At 42.9% G+C, this 21482-nt stretch overlaps 1 protein-coding gene across 2 annotated transcripts in view; it reads right to left on the bottom strand.

The window, feature by feature from the left end:
* Positions 1-21482, bottom strand: part of IPO9 (importin 9) — a 39156-nt gene that overhangs the window by 8393 nt on the left and 9281 nt on the right. The window contains exons 2-18 of one of the 2 annotated variants that reach the window (XM_075115943.1): positions 20210-20271; positions 19529-19615; positions 18355-18556; positions 17831-17919; positions 17468-17554; positions 15680-15799; positions 11572-11681; positions 9905-9954; positions 9190-9341; positions 7987-8085; positions 7744-7850; positions 6474-6613; positions 4600-4759; positions 3377-3603; positions 3016-3164; positions 1958-2086; positions 427-702 (exon numbers count right to left, since the gene is read on the bottom strand). In XM_075115943.1, coding sequence (XP_074972044.1) covers positions 427-702; positions 1958-2086; positions 3016-3164; positions 3377-3603; positions 4600-4759; positions 6474-6613; positions 7744-7850; positions 7987-8085; positions 9190-9341; positions 9905-9954; positions 11572-11681; positions 15680-15799; positions 17468-17554; positions 17831-17919; positions 18355-18556; positions 19529-19615; positions 20210-20271 — 2246 coding nt within the window. Of the gene's footprint in view, positions 1-426; positions 703-1957; positions 2087-3015; positions 3165-3376; positions 3604-4599; positions 4760-6473; positions 6614-7743; positions 7851-7986; positions 8086-9189; positions 9342-9904; positions 9964-11571; positions 11682-15679; positions 15800-17467; positions 17555-17830; positions 17920-18354; positions 18557-19528; positions 19616-20209; positions 20272-21482 lie in introns of both variants that reach the window. The other variant, XM_075115944.1, reaches the window with a different exon arrangement.

Here is a 21482-nt window from a genome sequence, read left to right as displayed (position 1 = left end):
ATCGGATGCAGGCCAGCTACACCTCCCATCCACCACAAGTTCACCTTGTTTCAACTCCCAGGCATTTATCCTTCGAATACAGCACAAAAACACTAGAAAACACAAGCCCCCTTTCACAACATCCATACTTGGGCAACACTTGTCCCCTCTAAAGGTCCACTGCTTGCAAGCACAAGGTCATGAGGGACTATTTATGATGTGTTAAAGCTCACCCACAAGAACCTGGCTTATCCTGTAATCCAGACAACTCTGTATTAGCCGAACAGGCATTTTCCTGACTACTTCGAGAAGATACGCAGAACCTCCAATTGCAGTAGCCATAATCAGGCACACAATTAAAAAAAACAAACCCAAAAACAAACAACCTCAACAATTTCTTTTCCTGACACTTCTACTTATTCTCCTGGGCGCCCAGCCCCTGCTCACCTGCATTACACTGAGCGTCTCCGCTTGTTGCATTTTGCTCAGAATAGCTCTCAGGATCTGGTCCAGATTCTCTCCCAGCTCACTTCCTGCTTTTGAAATTAAAGTGGAGACCAGCCTGCCCACAAAGGCAGCGGTGAATTCTGAGGTCCTTGGATCAAGAAGCTGGCTCACCACCTGCATCACATACCACAGCCCATTGTGGCCTTGCTCGTCATGCCATTGTGCGATCTGCTCCAGTGCCACCGAGACATATGCACGCAGACACTCGCCACCGTTCTGAACAAGAAAATCATCATGTTAGAATTTCCGTTTCTAGGTGAGGGAGCGGGGAGGCATGGGAAGACATCTCCTTTCATCACCCCTTAACCAAGATGGAAACAATGGGCAAACCGGTGGCATCTGTAAAAGATCCACGCTCTCTGGTGTGCAGTAAAATAAGCGCCTGAATTTAAAAATAATTCCTGTGGGCTTCAGTTCATTACCAAGTACAAAACTCTTCGCTACCCAGGCAGCTCTCAAGATCATCTAGTAAATACAAAGGCAACCTGAAGTAGCTGCAGTTTTGTGCTAGTTTTGTTACCCAGAGATATTCCAAGAGATTCTAATATGTGAGAGATGAAGACATCAAAGCGTAGTATGAACAAAACACAACCCAGCAGCCAAGCTGCAATCTTTTTGAATTCTTCTTAACACAAAGATCCATCAGAGCCACCAGCATGCTGGTCTCCAACCTCTTCCTGCTGGTCTCCAACCTATTCTGGTTGGTTCTCCAACCTATTACTGGAATGTTGTTTAGGGAAACCTATTTCTGTGGTCTGTATTCACATCGCAAAGGGCAGCTGGCACTATAAAACTCTTTATGTAAGGAATGAGACCAACTTTATTATTTGTATGCCAGCTAGTAGCTGGAATGAAAAGACACCCTGCACTTTTAGCCTCTGACGCTTTTTCTTTCTTGCTTAAATACTCTAAAGACATCATCAGGTAATAGCAGAGCCTGCCAGCAAGCGCAGCTCAGGCACTACTGCCGCCTGAGATGAATCCCTGCTCTTCCTGCGTCCCATACCTGGCTCAATCAAGAAGCAGCTTGCGCTCCCCTTCCCACCTAAGTGAGTACAGGAGACACTGCTACAAGGAGGAGGTCTAGCCTAAGCATGTTCCTGAAGACAGCCTCTGCCATTCCTAGATGTGAAGAAAATTATTATGGGGGAAGCAAAGCAATAATTCTGGGTTTTTTTCATTTGTGTTTGGGGTTTTTTTTGATGTGCTCTGGAGCCCTAAAATAGAAAGGCTGCTGCTTTATTCACTCCATTCCCCCAAATTAAGGGATGAACAGTAGAAGTCATTGCAGGCCCCTGAAGAGCAGTACTTTCATGATAAACTGGCAGTGGCAGAGACTCTTGAGGAGGTGCTGAAATAGCTATTGGCAAGCAAAGCCTGGCCTCCCTTAAAGGCTACGTGACTTGCCTTACTTGGTCACCTCTCTTGGACTTGCACAGCCCTGCAATCCTTACCCCCCCCACAGTGGTACCTGCATAGTGGCATTGTCATCTGTGTTCAAGCTGCACTGAGCCACTGCAGGGAACGCCTGGCAGATCAGGAGCTGGGACAGAGGAGGTTTTGTATTCCTCACAACTGTTGTCAAAATATCAATTGAAGTCTGAAAGGAAAACACAAACAAAGGCACTGTTACAGCAGCAGCCATAGTGTGCTAAGTCAGCATTACCCACCACGAGTGCAAACATCAAAGGCACAAACTGGAGGGATGTGAGCCAGTACTGCCGTCACATCCTGATTTTACAGTCTAGGATATTTTTTACATCAGAGGACCTCGGAGTCATGCACCCACAGTGACACTGTATTTGACACGGACGCACAGTATGCACTTAAAAGCTCCCAAGGCAGCTCAAACATTACAAGCACTGTAACCACTTAACTGTGGCAAACAGTTTCACCCCGATGAATGCTCATCAGTACAGCCGGAGAATGGCTCTAGCTGACTTGTTCCAGTTTGTTTATATTGATCTAAATTTATTTTAATTACCCATGAGCAACTGTTACAGTCATACCAACCAATAGGCAGATTACAAGCATATTGATAAAGATGTTTATGGGTGTAATTCCATACAATCATTCCACATAGTCAATGCTTAATCTTTTATAAGCTGACTTTTTATAGAAAGGACAAACCTATATAAGTAACCTCCCGCAATTTATACACATGTGACATAAATCAGAAAAAGCCTTAGAAAAAAAGTGCAAGGAATAGTCATGTAGCCTTCTGGAGAGCATTCCACCAGAAAGAGGAGACTTATTGGTGAAAGATGGCTATGTCAAAACAAAATGACTAGGGATACACTGCAGAGACTGGAAGATGGCCAGAGGAGCAATTTAAAGTTAACTTTTGGAAGCATCTTCCCCCACCTGCAGTTTGCCTTCTCTCCACAAAGAAACCTCTACCAATGATCAAAGTCATTGTTCCAAAGCAGTTTAAAAGCAACCTTTCTACTCTTTGCAGACCAGCCATCCTATACATTAAACAACAGGGAATCATCTCCAGCTAAGACCATGTACCACTGTAGCACTTACTGCACAAAGCCCTGCTGGGATCTTGTCAGCAGGGGCCTGCATGATGCTGACAAGAGTTGGTATTAGCCTCATCTGCATTGGACCCTGGCAGGCTTCTATCTGAGCTAGCTCCTTAAAGATATCTTGGGCAAGAGAAGCAACAACTGGATCTGGAGAGAGAAAGCACCATTTACTAAAACATACTAACAAACACATCTCAATTTTTGCTACCGCTATTTTAAACAGGCAAAGCAGCAAGTTTCCCTTCTGGCTTTACCGTTGAATGAATCAATGTTCATTCAATTATCATTTACTATGTTTTCAGCACCAGGATTCAGTAGCAAAAACAACTGTACTTTAAGAATGTAACTTGAATGCATACCATTACTGTACTTCAGAAATATTGCAATCGTGAAGGGGCAGATTTTGTTCTCCACACTTGCTGTAAATGCAGGGTCTACTGTACAGACAATGCACAGCGTCTCCATCACCAGGTTTAGGACCTCTGAGCTGAACTGAGTTGCCAAGTGTATCAGTCCATCAAGAATGCTAGGAAGGAAAGGCTGCAACACATGGGTGCTCTCAGAGATCTTCAGCTGGTCACAGTAGCTAGACAAGAAATTTGTGATACAAAAATACATACCGAATATATTAAAGTGATTTATGCATTTAACACTAGATGATATATAAGGGGTTATTTCACCCCACCCATTCTCTTCCTCAAGTCCTCTCCTCTTGGACTTTTCCCCATCAGACTATTCCTTGATCTCTCAACAGCTCAGCCGTCCCTCCTCCTCATTCCATCCCCAATGGTTCACAGAAGCAGTTGAGCCAAGTGATGTAAAAAGCTTCCACTGCCTCTTAGTAACAATTCTGTCTTAAGAACTGCCCACCAACAGAGAAAATAAACCTTGAGGAAAAAAACCAGTCCGAGTGAGAGACTCACTGCTTACAATATCTTTAATCATCATGTGCTACAAGTGAGCTAGGGAAGAAAAACATAATTTCAGGAATAACTATGTTGTAAGTCTCTGCCCTTCCTCATTATCATTTCAGTGCAAACAGAAGACAAGGTTGTTTTCAGGGGTGGGGAAGAGACGTTCTTGTGTGTGTGTTTCGTGGGGTTTTGTGTGTTTGTTTAAACTAACGGTCATTTTTCACATTAGAATCAATACAGCAGGCCTCCCCTTTTTCTCCTTGCAACGTATTTACACGAACAGGATGCCAACACCACCACACCCCCAAACATTCCCTATTGCTGTGCTTTGCTCCACAAGCCCGTGTTCCGTCATTCAGCCACCTCTGTGACTGAACAGGGGTAATCTTGGTTTCATTTTTATGCTTTCCGTCACTATCTAGTTCTGCTTCTCTTTGGGACTGCATCCATTATTTTTTTCTAGCCGACCCTGAATCTCAGTTTCACATTTCTCATTATTCTATTTTGAACCTGCTTGCTTACACTTTTTAAGCTGACATCTATTTCATTCAAAGCAAATACTGCAAAAGCCTATACAGAAACACTACCAATATTTTCACATATAATTTTATAAGTGTAATTTATACCACCTACCCCTGGAGCTTTGGAATACCTTAGGGTTAACTTACCCCCAGATAGCTCTGACTGCAGAGATGCGGACAGAGGGAGGCTGGGTTTCGTGCAGACCACTGACAGTAGCTTGCAGGAACTGCTGGATTAGTTCTGGAGACATAGCCACTGTAAAACGGCTGGCGGCCCACAGAGCACGACCCAGGAGAAAAGGAGACACTGAAACAAAACCAAAAGCCCCAGTGGTTTCAGAGTAAGTTTTATGAATTTAAAATTACAGCTGCTTCCATCTATTATCCAAAATTTTATCATCCCAGTAGGAAAATGGTGAGATACGACACAGAAGAACAGTGCGCAGGCATACAAAGAATTTTTATGCAAGGGCAAATCCAGTTCATTTTCTTAGTTACTTTAAAATGTAATTTATAATTTGTTTTTAAAAAAAACTTCCCTCAACTAGTTGCACTTGAATTTGTTCACCAATACAGCAAGACAAGCTTTAGTGATCATCAGAACAAAAGTAAAGGAAGAGAATGAAGGCTTTTTCAGTAATTCCTGTTCATCCAGCTCAATATTCTATCCCCTGCAGCAGCAAATAGCAGAAGCTTAGGGGAAAGAACTGGAGAAACACAGCACGTATACAGGGACCTTTAACAGATTACTTTCCTAGTTTCCAGCCATCACCTTGTAATTATAGAACATAATGTCCAACAGCACCAGAGAAACAGTGAATACTCATGACCTACTCACTTGTTTACACTTATCAAGGTATGAGGTATCTTTAGCACACTTAAACCCTCCTGCCTTTTCAAGCTAAAAATATCCTTATCTATTTAGGCTACCCTCAAACAGACGATGCCTTCTACTTCTCAGCATCTTTACTGCCATTATTTATACTCCTGCAAGCATTAATTTTAAGACGAGGACACAAAAATCTCCACGCGAGATACACAGCAAGAGAAAAGCTTTGTTTTCTAAGCAAGTGTTATAAAAAGCAAGAGTTATTTGTCTTATGACCATTACTGAGCACTAAATGGACATCCTCTGAGAACTATCTATATGCTGAATCCAGGAGCTCCTTCTAGAGTGCCATAGCTCATTTACAACCCAATGCCACATATGTAAATGTGTGTAAATATATGTAAATAGCTGAGGTGGTTTTTTCACATGCAATGGATGCTATGCACTTTGCAGCTATTTCTTCATTCAAAAAAAACAAAACCACCCACCTTCTTTGTAATAGGCTGAACAAGTATTGCTTTGATGAAAGCATCCAGCAATTTGGTTTTCTGCACTGACACAACTTAATGTGGACTCACCAATAATGCTCATATTGCCTTTACCTTCTCAAATGTTAATTATTTGCACAGACTCTCCAGGCCCAACTTTCAACAACTCCTTTGACTTTCTTGCACGCTGATGTAAGGTAACACGGAAAGCAGAAGCCTGCAGAGATCCCAATAACAGGATCCCACTCAGCGAGTATTATTTGAAATCATGCGTTCCTACTAGCATCAGACCCAGTGTAAGGGAAATGGGATGGTATGTTGCTGCAGGAATTCTGAAGCCTGTTAAACACTGCTGGTGTCTCTCCCAGACACTGATACAAGACAAACAGAGCAGCTATTTTCCACCAAGTTCCCCAAGCAATCGTCGTTCCATCTCCAAGCTCTAGAGGCTCAAGCAGCCAGACAACAGCAAGTTGCATCCAAAGGCATAGCGTCCTACATTTATGAGACTTACGCTAGACCTGGTAGCATGTGTGAACTCGCCAGATAAGATTTATGCCCTTTCATATGTACAATGCGCACAACTGCATTTCCCCACACCACGTGTATACAGCAACCTGATTCGTCAGACGCTTTTGTTTGTAAGAGATTTCCAAGGTCTGGCACTCAGCAATTACTCTGAGTAACAGCAAGGGCCAATGTACCTGAAAGGTTGAGGTCTGCAAGAACAACATTTGTCAGGAAGCCATGCATATCAAAGTGTATTCTACCATTCTTCACACTGTCTGTAATAATAGACTTCACAGAGCCCAGGGCCAGCATACAAGCTTCATGTATTTTCCACCTGCAAAAGAATTCAGATGCCTTTAGGTTTTCCCCCAACACGGCCTCAATAAACAAGAATTCTGAAATGAAACCATGAAATTTTTTTGGTCTTATCTACCACAACTATTTTCTTGATCCCAGAGCAGAGAATTTAAAAAGGCCCTGAAAGAAATGAACATTTGCAAAAAACTCAGCAAATTGAGGGCTTGGAAACTCACCCAGGATGGGCAGCTTTCTCAAGCACTTTCTAAAATCCCAGTCGAATAATTGTTACTTCTTGTACCAATTTTGTTCCCATAATAAAAAAACGAAATGAGACTTTTCTATGAAGGCTTACATCTCCAGCTGTGCCTCACTCGATTATTCTATGGGCAGAGCCAATGTGATACCCAGTACCTTGAAGGTTTAAAAACATCTATTTTTGCATTATGATGGAAAAGGTTATGGGCAAATACCACTTCCTGGTTTTACTGGGGAAGCAAATAACCTACTTTAAAACTGATCACAGTTCAGGCAGATGGGGACTCAATGCCCGATTTCTCTGACATTCTGTTGCTGCTCACTGCACAGAGTGGCTACTCAGACACTAATATTCAAAATAAACACAAACCTGAACTAATGCACTCTAAAACCAAGACAGAATAGTTATGGAACAGCAACCCGGTGCTCTTGCAGTTGAGCCTTCTCCTCCTATCTCCAAGTAACATTAAAATTGCAACTGCATAGCACCTATAACGTAGCACCTATATCCCTTCTTTACATCAGGTAAAAGACACACCTTCTTAAAAGAAGAAATTTTGAGCTCAATTAACTGAACAGGAATTGAAAGTATTGCCAGTTTCTCTTCAGACTGCACATAACTAATTATAGTGTCCAATGATATGTTTTAAGGACCTGTCAAGGGTCTGGAGGGAGGGAGCCTGGGGACAGCTAGCTTGTGCTAGGAATTGCTGACAGTATTCCACATGAAGATTTCATCATCTGGCTCAAGAACTGCTGTTGTTCTTCTGATCAAGAGTTCTCAAATTTCATCCCTGTCCATCAGTAGAGCATCACAAAAAAAAATGTGATGAAATTGTGCTGCACTCAATGCTGCAAAAAAGCTTGCCATTCCTATCAGTGTCACTCCCTGCTGCCCCATCTCCTTACCAGTGCTCAGCACCGTTGTTTTTAGCCTGCTCAGCTTCTTGTAAGTGTCTTGTAGCTGCTGCAGCCAAAGCAGTTGCACTCTCGTTCTGGAAATCAGCAGCCACGGCCTGTGCAGAAGGATCGATAACACTTATTTGTATAGACTTAAAACTCAGCCTTTTCTCCAAATGCCCTTCGTGAAGCTAGGTTTATTATTCGTTATTATTATTTTGGTTGCATCTAAATGTGGAGCACATTTCATACCAGCAACAGATCCTGTGCAGCAATCCTCACTGTATAGGAAAAAGTATCGTCGTCTTCATCCTCCACAAACTGTTGTGGATTTGCTGTCCAAACTTTTATCTGAAACAGAAAGGAGACGAGGACAGGGTGGATGACTAACTCAGAACACCACAGGTCAGAGGGAGCTTTTCTGTTCCCGGTAATCTCAGTTTTGCAAATCTACTTTCAGAAATTTTTCTCTGCCATAAGAAGTCATAGTCTTCAACTGATTTTTCTTATATTCTATTGCAGAAACCTTTCAAAAGAAGATATCCTCTCTGTTCTGAGGTGATCTTGCTCTTCTATTCCTCATTTGAGATCAGCATTTGAACTAATGACTGACGAGGAATCAATGCTACATAGTTTTATTTATAGATGAGGAATGGGAGAAGCAGATGAATCTTTAACAGAGTGCCTGGGTTTTGCATGCCTACCTAAACAAAGACAATGGCTTCAGGCTTGGGAGGCCAGAGCCACGCAGAACTCCAGTACAAATTATTTCACACCACCAGCACAAATTTTTCACTATCACAGAAACCTGGCTATCCCTTTCGGCATGATAATCCTCATTTTCACAGTGTAATACTTCGTGAAGAATAAAGAAAACAAGCTTGAGAGAGTTGGGGTCGTTCAGCCTGGAGAGGAGTCTGCTCCAGGGAGACCTTACTGCGGCCTTGCAGTAATAAAGGGGGTTTATAAGAAAGATGGAGACCTTTTAGTAGGGCCTATGTTGACAGAACAAGGGGCAACAGTTTTTAACTGAAAGAAGGTAGATCAAGATTAGATATAGGGAAGAAATTCTTTACTATGAGGGTGCTGAGAAACTGGAATAGGTCGCCCAGAGAAGTTGTCGATGCCCCATCACTGGAAGTGTTCAAGGCCAGGTTGGACGGGCTTTGAGCAACCTGATCTAGTGAAAGATACCCCTGCCCATGGCAGCAGGTTTTGACTAGACGATCTTTGAAGGTCCCTTCCAACCCAAGCCATTCTATGATTCTGTGTTTTTCTGTCCACGTTACACCATTTAGGGACATTTGGATACTATTGCCCTACCTCCTGGCAGAGCAAAGTGATGGAACAGCCTATTAGATTACAGCAGCTTCCACACACTGAAACTCTTCCTAGGACATTAGCTCTTTAAATCTCTCATCTCATTTGCTTCCTACACAAGGCAAACATGCTCACCTGCTCCTCTGTGATCTGCATATAAAGGAGGATGTAATAGATCAGCTCTGGCAAAGCCTTCTTCACTGTGCTCTTAAATTTGTTGTTTTCCAACAAGGCATGAACAAATTCAAATATGCTGAATACCAGATTTTCAAAGCCCAATACTTCACCTGAATGAAGAAGTGGAAAAAAAAAAAACACCCAGAAGATGACTGAATATGCCAACCTACAGAAAGGCCGAAGTGAAAACAAAAGCCATGACTGAGTATGCTAATGTCCAGGAAGGTATAAATGGGTGTCAGATATAATTACAGATGGTTAGCTTGTCTGACAAGATATTGTTTATTCTTACTCGTGGACTAGCGAGGGCAGCAGCAGCCCCAGGAGGATGTCTGGCCTCATCACCTTCTGCTCTCTTCCCACCTCACCACACACCCCTCATTAAAACTGATAAAGCTCAACCTAAAATCTGTTTGGTTTTCTTTTGTCCTATTACTTTTACCTCAAAATTGTTGCAGAACTCACTCGAGTCATCAGAAAACTTACATTACGAAACTTCATTGATCACAATCACATGTAACTTGCAAAAAAAGATGGACACTGGTCTAACACCATAGAAGTACCTTTAAGCACTATCTCCTACAGTGTTTCAGTCATTGTTTTGATAACAATACTAGGTAAGCCCATTCCTCTTCAAAAAGGCAGGCAAAAGTGCAATATAACAAGTTCTTACCATCAGAATCCACAGGGTCCTCCACCTCTTCTGTGTAATTTACTTCTGTTCTCACATAAGTGGATGGAGTTAAGTAAATATGCCTGTTTCTAAAGAACTGCAACTATTTAGGAATTAATCTGTTCCTATCTTAAAATTCCTGATAAATAGGGAAGTTTTTCTTCTTAAAAATAATATCTTTGACTTTAGGCACAGTCCTGTGTTTCAGAGAGGCAACAAGCCCCAGCAGCTCCTGGCTTTGTGCATTGTCCAACTTCAATGATCACTTCCACATCACTTTAGTACATCCTTTAGATCATTTGATTCATTTTAAACAAATCCTCCAAGGTAACCCAAAACTTCATTTATGTTAAAACTTTACAAGAACAAAACCACTCAGACTCAACTCTTTCCAGGGGACCATGAGCCAATTCAACACTTCACTGCTGCTGAAAGGTGAGGAGCCATGCCATGAGCCCAGGTGCTACCTTATGTCGGCTCTGCTCCTTGTGAGGCCTCTTCAGGAGCCTCCAGCTCTGGGAAGTGGCAGAAAACTAACCTGGCAGTGGAGAGGAAGGAGGTTTCTTTGGGGATGGAGGAGTGAAGGTCCAGCAAATGCCAGAGCAAACACAAGAGAAGGAAGGACAAGGCTTTCACCTTTTGCAAACAAAAAACTATTGGGCCAGCTCAGCTGCCAGGAGGACTGCAGCGGGAGTCAGGACAGGAGAGGGAGAAATACAACATCAAGTATTTAACAAACAGCTTCTTGTATTTTAACAGGTATCTAAAACAACAACAACAACCACCTCCCAAAAAAAAACCCAGCTGAACTTGAAACCAGGTAGCCTCTACTTGCTCCAGAACTAAGGCTACTTTTATGGCCTCCCTGACCATTTTCACTCTATGAGAGCCTATCACCAAACATGCAGGACTGTGAAACACAAGGCTATGCAGACACCTTTGATATGAAAAGGTTTAGATCTATGACCTCTATGAGAACAGTCATTCTCATTAATTTATAGAGGAAAAGCTCAGTCATCCCGTACGCTATTATGGCAACACGGTGTCCAGTTCTGGTGTTTATACCAAAAATCCAGAAAATGCTACCAGACGGCTCAGTATTCTACAATTACTGTCTCATTATAAAAGGTTAAAAAAGCAACTTTTGGATTAACAATATGGAAAGATTTGACTTGTTAGTTTGCAAGTACTGGAAAAGCTACCAAAAGAACACCTCTAACGTGGCCAACTGTGCAGTGAAGTAACGACTGTTATAAAATTCAAAAGGCAAATCAACTTCAGCAGCAAGTGTAACCAGCCATTAACACTGCTGCGGAAGGGATATTGTAGAGTCTCCTTTACCTGAAGTCCTCATATTGTGACTAGACATCTTTTTAAGAAGATAATTTTCACCACAGTACCAGAAACAATGCAGAGATCAGCCACAATTCTACAGCTAGTGTAACACGGGCACTCGCAGCACTCTTCATATATGACTTTTAAGCTAGAAGAACTTAATGGAGCCTACTGACGTAATAGAAATATCCAGTACATCTACACCATAGATGCCTACATACTGTGTGTCGCAGCGACTACGCCATGTACTGTGCTCTTCCGCTGCGTTCAGGTCGTCATGGTGCATGAGACAGAGTTTGTCTTGTTCTGTTCTAGTTAAAACTATTCACTACAAAGGATATAAGGCAGCGCTTTCTGTAAGGGTGTTCCAGACAATGGGCAGGATCTGCTGCATTGATGAAACCATGTGCTTCGGATAGTTTTTCACAAGTGCTGTCACAGCCTGGAACAGAAAAGAATACCAGTCAGAAGCAAAAGCGGGGAAAACCATCAACAAACACTCAAATCATGGGCTGCTGTTTCATTAACAATTTAGAAAATCCAGTGTCTTCCTGCCACTAAGTTCTCCTCCTCTCGCTCCTGACCAGGCAGCCCCTCACTTGCACGAACTCTGACAAACAGGCCCCTCTTCGTATTTCCTCTTTTGCAGGGAAGCAAAGGGATAATGCCAGATGCACAACTCCAGAAATGAAGCCGTGATAAGGTATAGACTCCAACCAGAAGCGTGTCACTGCACAGCGCTGTCTGGATATGATTACCACCTGGAAGCTATCTTGTCCCAGAAAATGAACTATAATATCAAGTAAAACCAGACCACAGCTTATTTCGCACACTTCTACGCATGCAAGCAGCATATCCATTTGCACATCCAGGGAAGAGCTGCAGATGAGAACACCCACCCAGATCAATTCTTTCATCCCTCTCAGCTGCAGGCACAGGCAGCTGTGCCAGCCCAGCACAGGGGCTGTTTTGGGAGCAGCTCTACAGCAGATTGTGCCTGGGGGTTTCATGAAGCTGATCACCCTGATTTAGGGGAGCCTTTTCACTAACACTTGCCAAAATCTTCTGGGATCCTCCAGGGGTCAGAGGACTCTCACTCCACCTAACAAACACCGTCTCCTCTCGCAGGGGCACAGCTCTTCTGTAGCCAATGTAAAATAAAGAGCTGTGCCCCTGCGGGAGGGGACGGTGTCTGTTAGGTGGAGTGAGAGTACAGGAGTCTGCAGGAGTGCTGCGACTCAACTCCCTGACCATGGCCACTGTAGCATCTAAAGAGACTCCTTCCATATGCCACTGCTTATGAGCTCTATGCAAGTTTTTCTAAGCTATATGCCAAGACAATCTTGCAGGAAGCACTGCTGGAGTGGTGAGAGAGTTCTTCAATTCAATAGCTCTGCAGTTCTAACAATAGAAGGTGGCATCTGCAAGTTCAACACTTTCCTGCAGCACAAGTCATTAAAAAAAGAACACTCTCCCCTATCAAATGTTGTATTTCAACCCCTGGCCTCTCATTCTGCCAATTCTCACTGCTTGTTTGAACTAAAAGAACTGCTTCACACATCTCCTCCTCCTCCTCTGCCTACCCCCACGTACTGCTTCACCACCTATGAAATCCTCCAAGAAAATCTGTATCCTTATCTCTTCAGAGCAAAGTCAAGCTGCTCCCTAAGCAGCACGTTTCATGGCCAAGCCAGGCAACAACCGACTGCATCCGCGCCTGTAGCCTGTGTCACCACACAGACACACCAAGATCACCACTGGGGGAGCAACACGACAGCTCCGGAAACCCTTCCAGCTATTCCACAAGCAAACGTCCCACCACATCTTGACTAATCGCTCAGCATCTCCTTAAAGTCACTCTGTATTAAAGCCTTTTCTTGCTTCACTTCCTATATCTGTCTTTAGACAGAGGAGGAATCTCCAAATTTGTGGATAAAAAGCTTAAAATATACACTAGCCAGCAGCAGGGGAGCACGGAAAGCGAAATGTTCAGTAAGAGTGCAGCAGGCGCAGGTTATATACTTTGTGCAAACTTAGGAAATTTGCCCCCAAGACACAGCCACCACCTTGTCTTCCATCCAAGAACAAAGAAGGTATGATTAATTATTTTTTGTAACTTAATCATTCCAACAGCAGGAAAAATATAAGCATAGCTTCTCCGACCCACCTAATACACAGGTGGTGCAAGAACGGATTCTAAGCATAAGCAAAGAAGCACTACAGCAAGGCTGTAAGATACTTTAGCCTGCCGGTTAATCGGTGCTCTTGACATAATTACCGCATACTAAGTACATCATATTTGTATGTGAAATGTGCCTTAACTCTGTCACCTGTCATGTTTAATCACTGTTTCTCTTAAAACAATCAATGGTGGCATGTTTAACAACATTGGAATTGGGATTCAAGAACCATTTAGTTGCAGCTCATTCATCCGCAGAGACATCAGTTTAATTCACGCTAAACTATCAAACAACAAAACAATAAATTACACCACTGGTTTTTCATTCTAGTCCTCATGGCTGAAAATATTTTTGTTGTGGCCAAACCTCCCATCTCCTCCAAGGGTTAAAGGCACTGACTTTCCCGCTGATAACTGCTTCTACATGTCTAACTACACTTGGAAAGATTGGGGACAGATTAACAGTCAGTGGTTCACCATGATGTGAGCCAACCTACTTACTTACTTAAACAGGATAACTGTCCTGGCAGACCAGGCAGATGTGCACACTTCAGTGTTATTTGTTAAAGCTTTCGACACTGTCCTGCATAATGTTCTTATATGGAAGGCACGACATTTTAGGTCAAGGCTGCCTGATCTCCACCAAGAACTCCACAGGCCTTGGAGTACAAAGCTTACAAGAGACAGGGGGGTGTGGATCTTCCTGTCATTTACTGCATAGCACTTCATTAAGGAAGAAAAGATAGGATTACGTTCACTTCTGGTTGAAAATGTACTATAAAAAAAGTCTCAATTCACTCCTCCATTGCATCAGCACTTCAAGAGGCTCCTGTAATGATCTCATCTGTAGAGCTGGCTTAACTAATCCCTTGAGGTCTCCTTCTTCTGCATTACAATGACTACAAAATGCACTCTTCTGGAAGGAAAGGCAATTTATGGGTCTTTCACCTGAATCCCTTTTCCCTTAGAAAATTGGTATCATCAGCTTAGAAGCCCTAAGTGACAAAATCATGAATTGCCCCGAGTCAACAGCCAGAATACTAATCTCTTCACAAAAAGCCTCCTACAAATCACTTATCAGCAGCAGATCTCCTAAATTTACCATTTAAATCCATACCGATTTTCTGCTGCCATCAATGCCACCCAACATACAAGAGTGTATTCACACCGAAATCCTCTCCTGCATCGCACCTACCTAGCAGCGGCCAAAAGCTGATGCCCACACACAATTAAGGAACAGAGCAAGAACATGATGATGTTTCCTCAAATACCTTCCCAGCCTGTCACATCTTTCAAGAGACTACTGTGGTATATCAGTGCAGACATACAAGTACAAATAGCTCCAATTCCACCAAGCACTGCTACATGCATCACAAAAAAAGCTGCAGACTGTATGAATGTAACAAGAACAGAAGAACTGGTCTATGGTTAGAGTGAAACTATCAATTACCAACTGCTTTCCGTGTAGGCTGAAAACTCATTAAATGACTGAATGTAATATCTGGAATCAGAGATTCAGACACTCTTGAGCTGCAGCCTGCTCAAATCAAGATTATACCCTGCAGAGTATCCCCTTCACGTTAGCTTTCCTATAGAGCCTCCCAGGAACCCCAGCGTGCAGCCAGTGGAAAGGAAAAAGAAAACTCAAGAGAGACTCTCCCAACATCCTGCCCCAAACTCCTTGCCATTTGGTGCTGCAAGGCAAGAAATAAGCTCCTGCTGTTTCCAGTGTATGACACCTGCAGCCCCTTACTGACAAGTGACAGGATGCCATTACCAGGGTACTGCCACCTTCAACAGGAAAACAAAACGAGTTCCATGACACAGAGCTTCAGAGCTGCTAGTCTGAGCAGGCAAGTTCTAGAAAGGCACCTGTATATAATAAGTTTTTAAAACTTCATTGCAGCAGAATTCTGTAGCATTTTTAGAAAAGACAGATATTTAACTACTGAGTATGGTGTCCAAACAAGATGCATCCAAGATGTCTCAGATCAGTGAAAGACAAGGACAGATCATCCTATGGATTGATCTCTATGGATCATTTTATGGACAAATCCCTATGGATCTCATCATAGGTATCTGCAGCACAGGCAGAACAATTTATTTCAATGTTCTGTGGCGCTGGGAGCCAAGAGACTTCACTACTCATAGCACAAGCAGTACTAGGAGAGGTGACATGCACTTATGTTCCTCTGTTTACCAGTACGCTGTCAGATGTGCTGGAATTCAATACTTTATTTAATCAGTCTTAAGTGACTTACCTTTAAGACTTCCATCTTAAACCCGCTGTCTGATGTAGGTCCATCAGGCATTTGCAGGGCCTGAACAAAGGCCTCTGTGAACTGCTGCACCACAGGAAAAATCAGGACTTTGGCTGCACCCTGGCCACAATCAATGAGAGGATAGGTGAGTACCAGGCACAGACCCCCACATCTGACAGGTAAAGCATGAGAAGCAATGCAAATTGCATTTTTTTTTGCCACAAAAACGAAGAGGGAATCATGGCAACTGCAGAACATTGCAAAGTCACGTGAAATGCTTATGTCAGACATTGCTTTGGCTCCTTCCTCATGCTGGGAACTAAGCTCAGCTGAATCCCACCCTTCAAAAATCACACAGCACAGACTGCTACAAACCACGCACCCACACCTAGGCTAATCACTTCAGTCTGTAAATAGAGATCCAGACAATCCAGTCTGGAGAGTCTCAGGAGTAGCGCAGGTCCTCCTTAAGAGGCCCTTTCATTTGATTAGATGAATCATGCCCTGCGCGCCCTACCGCCTGGACCCCCACGGGCTATGAAAGAAACCCAGGTGACTACATGGCACACCAGCAATTACGCTGAACCCTGCAGATAGCACTTATCTCCCTCCCGAGCTACCCTCCCCCATACCAAATGAGCTCTTTGTGAGTATCAACATCTGGCCTGAAGACTACAGTGATGGCTCTTCCTAAGAAAATACAGTAAACATTTTTCTAGATGTCAAAGCACTTCATAAGCAGAGCAAGTAACACTGGACAAAAATAATTTTATTGAGAATATTCCTCATAACTCCATAGCTAAGATGGCAAAGTTGTGTGCTTAAATAAACTATGAAATACCACCTTAGCAATTTATAGGGGGGAAAAAAAAGAAAGACAGGCAATCTTTTAAAGCCAAATTTCAGGAGACGTTTTGTTTACAATGCAATGGACACCTTCAGCCCTCCTCCAGAATAAGACGGGGGGAGCTATTACTGTCTTTTGGATACCAGTACCAGCTGCATGCCATTCTTGCACAAGTAACCTTGCCAGTGTAGTGGAGATACGGTGTAATTATCAGAACTTCCCAAAAGTCTGCACTGAACTGCTCCCTGTGCAAACAGGGAGGAAAGAGCAGATAGAGCCACTCAGCAACGACCACCCACTAGACTGAGAGTCACCCTTTCCTACCCTCACCCTCTGAAAAGTTAAAAAGAACAATTTGTTGTCTGGGGAGCACTGGGAACCCCACCTGTGAGAGGCCATATAAAATGCAGATGTGCAGACGGAAGACTCATGTGTAAAGCTACTTAATTGCACAGTGCTTTTTTTTCTTAAGAGCTATTCTTCTAAAATTTGGTTTGGTTTCCATCACCCCTCTAGGAACAGAAGGCTGACACGCATGCTAAAGCAACTGATGAAGTTCCAGGACTGGTAACCAATGCCTCGCCCAAGGGCCAGGACACACACTTCACCTGGAGACTGGAAGCTACAACAGGGATTTCCAAACGAAGGGATGATACACTGTCTCCTCCCCACGCTGCCTCCCCTTTCTCTGAGCTGTCAAAAGCACGTCTGTTGATGTGTTGCCAGTTAAACTTAATTACTGAAACCAAGTCAGAGTATCAAGGCATGCATGTAAAGAAGAGAGCTAGCCACTTTACGTGTATTAAATTACACCCTCTCCCCCAGAATTACAACTGACACAAGTACATATTTCTCCAACATTTCATTTTCATATTAACAATTATTTAGAACCTCACTCGGTTTGAATTCAATGTATGTTGTAGGGTAAGTTAAACTCTTGCCTTTTCCAATTCCTCCATGTTACAGATCATATGGGCACACGTGGTAAATATCTCCACTGCACGCGACCTCGTGCGAATACCATACACCTAGGAAAAAGTTTAAATACTAGATCAGGAACACAAGTTATTTTTATTTCCTTTAATCGTATTTATTTTTTGCTTTAACTTGATTCACTTAATTCATCATTGGATTCAACATTTCTGTTGAAACATGAGCTGCCATCAACTATCAGATCATCAAGAAAATTCTTTATGTGTAACTCATACTACAGTACAGCTTAGCCATTAAATCTGGGGTTTCTCTGCTCCAAGAAATGCTCCCACTAGTGCCATTCAGTACCAGCTCAATAGCGACGATCATACCTCTGCCATTGTGAAAATTTTGTACATCTCTGGAAGGATAACAGGAGCAACAAGTGGCATCTGTGTGTCTGTCACTTCCCGCGTAAACTCTAGAAAATGGAAAAAGAAGGGAAGTTCCTATAAGAAAACAAATTTGTAGGCAACAGCAACAACAGAAGCTTTGGGAAACACTAACAACATACTAGAAACACACTGATTCGTACTTGACTAGATGATCTGGCCTACCCGTGGCAATCCTTGAAGGCAAACAGAAAAATATCACACTAAATATTGCAGGTATCTGGAAAACAGGGTGTTGCGATCAAAGTTCTTTCTGAGCCATAACCTGCAGCACAGAACCTTCTTCCTCAGCTTTCATGGCATCTACCGAGCATGTAATTCAGCAGTGACCAACAGGCATCACACGCCCAGAAGAGAAGCAGCAAATTCCAGTTTCTTCAGTTTGGAGTGAAAAGTGAGAAGACAGCAAGGTAAGGAAAACCGCTTCCTACATCAGCCTTGCCAAAGCCCTCGTGTACACGTACCTGTAAGCACTCTCATGGCTCCGTGCACTGCATTCACGTCGCCACTAACCAGCATCTCCATCAAGAGGTTGAACAGCTCTGGCCAGGCTTCAGGCCAGTCCCAATGGGCTATCGCTGAAACTGCATAAGCAACACTTGAGCGCACTTTGCTGATCGACTCTCTCAGCCCATTGGGTAGGAGCTCCCTAATAGCAACTTTTGCCTGTAGAGAATAACATTATTTAGCAAAACAGATCCCCGGTCATAAAACATTTTAATAATAAAAAAAATGTTATACCTATGACTGTATCCTGATATTGATTCAACATTGGGTTTACAAAATCAACAGTCAGGAGACAACAAAGCCTTGCACGCTGCACCCTGTTATTTTTTTATGGAAAACTGCACAGTGTGTTGTAACGTAGCACTTGTCACACAGAGCACTCGGCCAAGCATACAATAAACAGCTCACAGCTGTAATTAGGTAGGACGTAGATATCTACATGGAAGACATCCAGAGTCAGCCGAGATCAATCCCAGCTCCAGTGTCAGGGACTATGTTAGCTTACTTTGGAAGATTTCAGTAAATGAGAACTAGTCACCCAACCCTGAAGGGATGGGACAAAAAGCCAGCACTTCTGGGGCATAACTCACAAAATCTATTTCAGGCAACCATCTCTGGATGGGATGAATCACACCCTAGATGTGGAAGATGGTCCAGTCAACTGTCAAAGTGGCAAAGGGCTGGAATCTCTGGCCGTTTCAGCTGTTAGATACTCCTACTGAACAGATTTTTAATGAAACCCAGCAGACCTTTAAACTGAAATTTGTCATGGGAAAATAGCCTTTAAGTCCCAAGCTGAAAAACACAAGATTTAACGAATCTCTGAAAAAGGACTGCCAGAATCAGTATTTTTAAAGCTTACAAAGCAGCTTTCTTCTAGTCTTGCTCTTCGAGCAGCTGAAACATCATGGCTGAACTTTTCCTACAGAAATCAGCCCAACCTTCTCAAGTCTAGTGTTGCTTTAAGCAACTGAACACAGATTTTTCAAGTGGAAGATGTCAGAAAACCTTAACTGAAGCCAAGAATCCTTATAACACACATGGGCACTGGCACTTTTTAAACCACGTACAAAATTAATATTCTCAATGGATAAAGTGTCTCAAAGTAGACAACATGAAACCAAATCTTACCCTTTCCGTGGTCTCTGGAGGTCTAAATTTTTCTGACTGAGAACACCAGTGAGTTTCCACATACTGTTTCAAAATGACAGACGCTAGCTGTATGAGAGGTCAAGAATCAGTAACAAAACTTGCAACCACAGTGTCACCCCTGACCCGTTTGCTCAGTCTCCCACCCCATTGTGCTTTTAGAGGGGTGACAGGGCTTGCCAAAGATGCAAAATCTTTGCAAAATAGACAAGAAAAAGTTACCACAGTGAAAAGATGAACTGACGGTCACTCACTGAGCAATGATGTACAGCACAAGATATGGGCCACAGGGTAACTAAAGAAATACAGAACCTAAACTTCCTTTTCAAGGAGGAAATCACCTACAGAAAAAGCTGCCGCAAAGACAAGTGACACTTCTGCTTGCTGATGCCTACCATCTACCCAATAAGCTGTGCCCACTCCCAGTACTGTACTGTCTCAGCACCAGGTTTTAAGTCTAAAAAGCACTATTTAAAAACAAGTAAGTTTATAACACCTGAATAATGTTGGAAGAGAAAGTGATGGCTCTAGAGAAATGTAAAAGAAAAAGGAGAAGCAGAATGGCAAGTTACCTCAAATTTTTCACCTGGAAATGTGAGAGAGTATTTTAAAACCCAAGGAAACTACCGTTAAAATTCTTTCTACAGTTCCAGGTAAACTCACCTGACGGATGGCCAGAGCTCCCTGGGGATCTACAGTCAGTTCTGCTAAATGAACACCAAATTCTGCAAGGGAGGAAAAAAAAAGTTGGTATCATAACTTGTATTCCCACACAGTAAAACTCATCAAGATTTTTGGAGAAAGACATCATACCAATCGAATGACTCATATGTGGGAAGGAGAAGACAATTCCAAAGCGTAGCTACTCCAATGAATCACAAGCATTAATTCTCCCTGTGCTCTCTGCACAAACTTATTTTCTCAGCATCTTATTTCTTTTTCTCGTGGGCAAAAAATTTTGCAACACAGGTTAAGAAAGCGCAAATGATTTACAACTTAAAAAAAAATATCTTATCTACAACATAGCATCATTAGTCAAGCCCCTACAAGAGGGATGCATGGATAAGATCAGGGTGGGGTAAGCCCTAAGAGCGTCAGCCAGCAGCCCCTTTTCAGATAAGCCAGGTTCATCCAGAGAGTGATCTGGAAACATCACTTCAGTGTCCCAAAACACACCCTGAGACAGCTCAGAAGGCACCAAGTGCCTTCCTGAGCAAACCCTGCCAGAACACACTGACACCAGAAACTGCCTGTACAATCACTCAGGCTGCGGGACTGTCTCCAGTAAGAAATTTGTCCAGAAAAAGCAAGAGCTTCTTTTAGTTGCCAAGCGAACTCTGTAACAAAGGCAAAATTAAAATGCTTGTACCAATTCTGTTGATGACTGAGCGCAGGAAATAAAAACCAGGAAGAGCAGCTGTTCTGGTCTGGTAAATCCATATGCCTCAATAAATTTGCTTAAAATTGAAACTTTAAGTTCCGGGCAGCTGATAACTGTGCTAAATACTTCATTTGATTTCGCCAGTCTGCTTAAGAAATGCAGTTGTGAGGTTTTCGTCTAGAAACTGTGGAGCACAAGGCGTGCCCTGAGGTCCCACCAGCACAACCTGGCTCCCATGGACAGGATAAACGTGCTTACAGCATCCCTGACAAAAACACATTGAAAATCCTTGTGAAAGAGAGTTCTGCAACTTTCCTTAGCAGCATATTTGAGTGCTGCGCAAATGTGGTTAGATATCCAAGTTCCTCCTAATATCCACCTCACTTGTAAGAGCCTTTTCTGGGTTGGGAGATAATTGCCTCTCACTTTCCCATGCTTACACTGAACATGCCCAGATCCTTCAAGCTCTCTTCATAGATCATGCATTTTAAAAAAGAGAGGAAAAACCCCTCTTACCCTAGCTGCAAAAGCCGGAGCCTCATTCTGAGACGTACT

Source organism: Phalacrocorax aristotelis, chromosome 21, assembly GCF_949628215.1.
Source record: "Phalacrocorax aristotelis chromosome 21, bGulAri2.1, whole genome shotgun sequence".
Lineage (NCBI taxonomy): Eukaryota > Metazoa > Chordata > Aves > Suliformes > Phalacrocoracidae > Phalacrocorax > Phalacrocorax aristotelis.
Note: the sequence above shows the minus strand (reverse complement) of the source record. Positions and strands in the feature narration are given on the sequence as shown.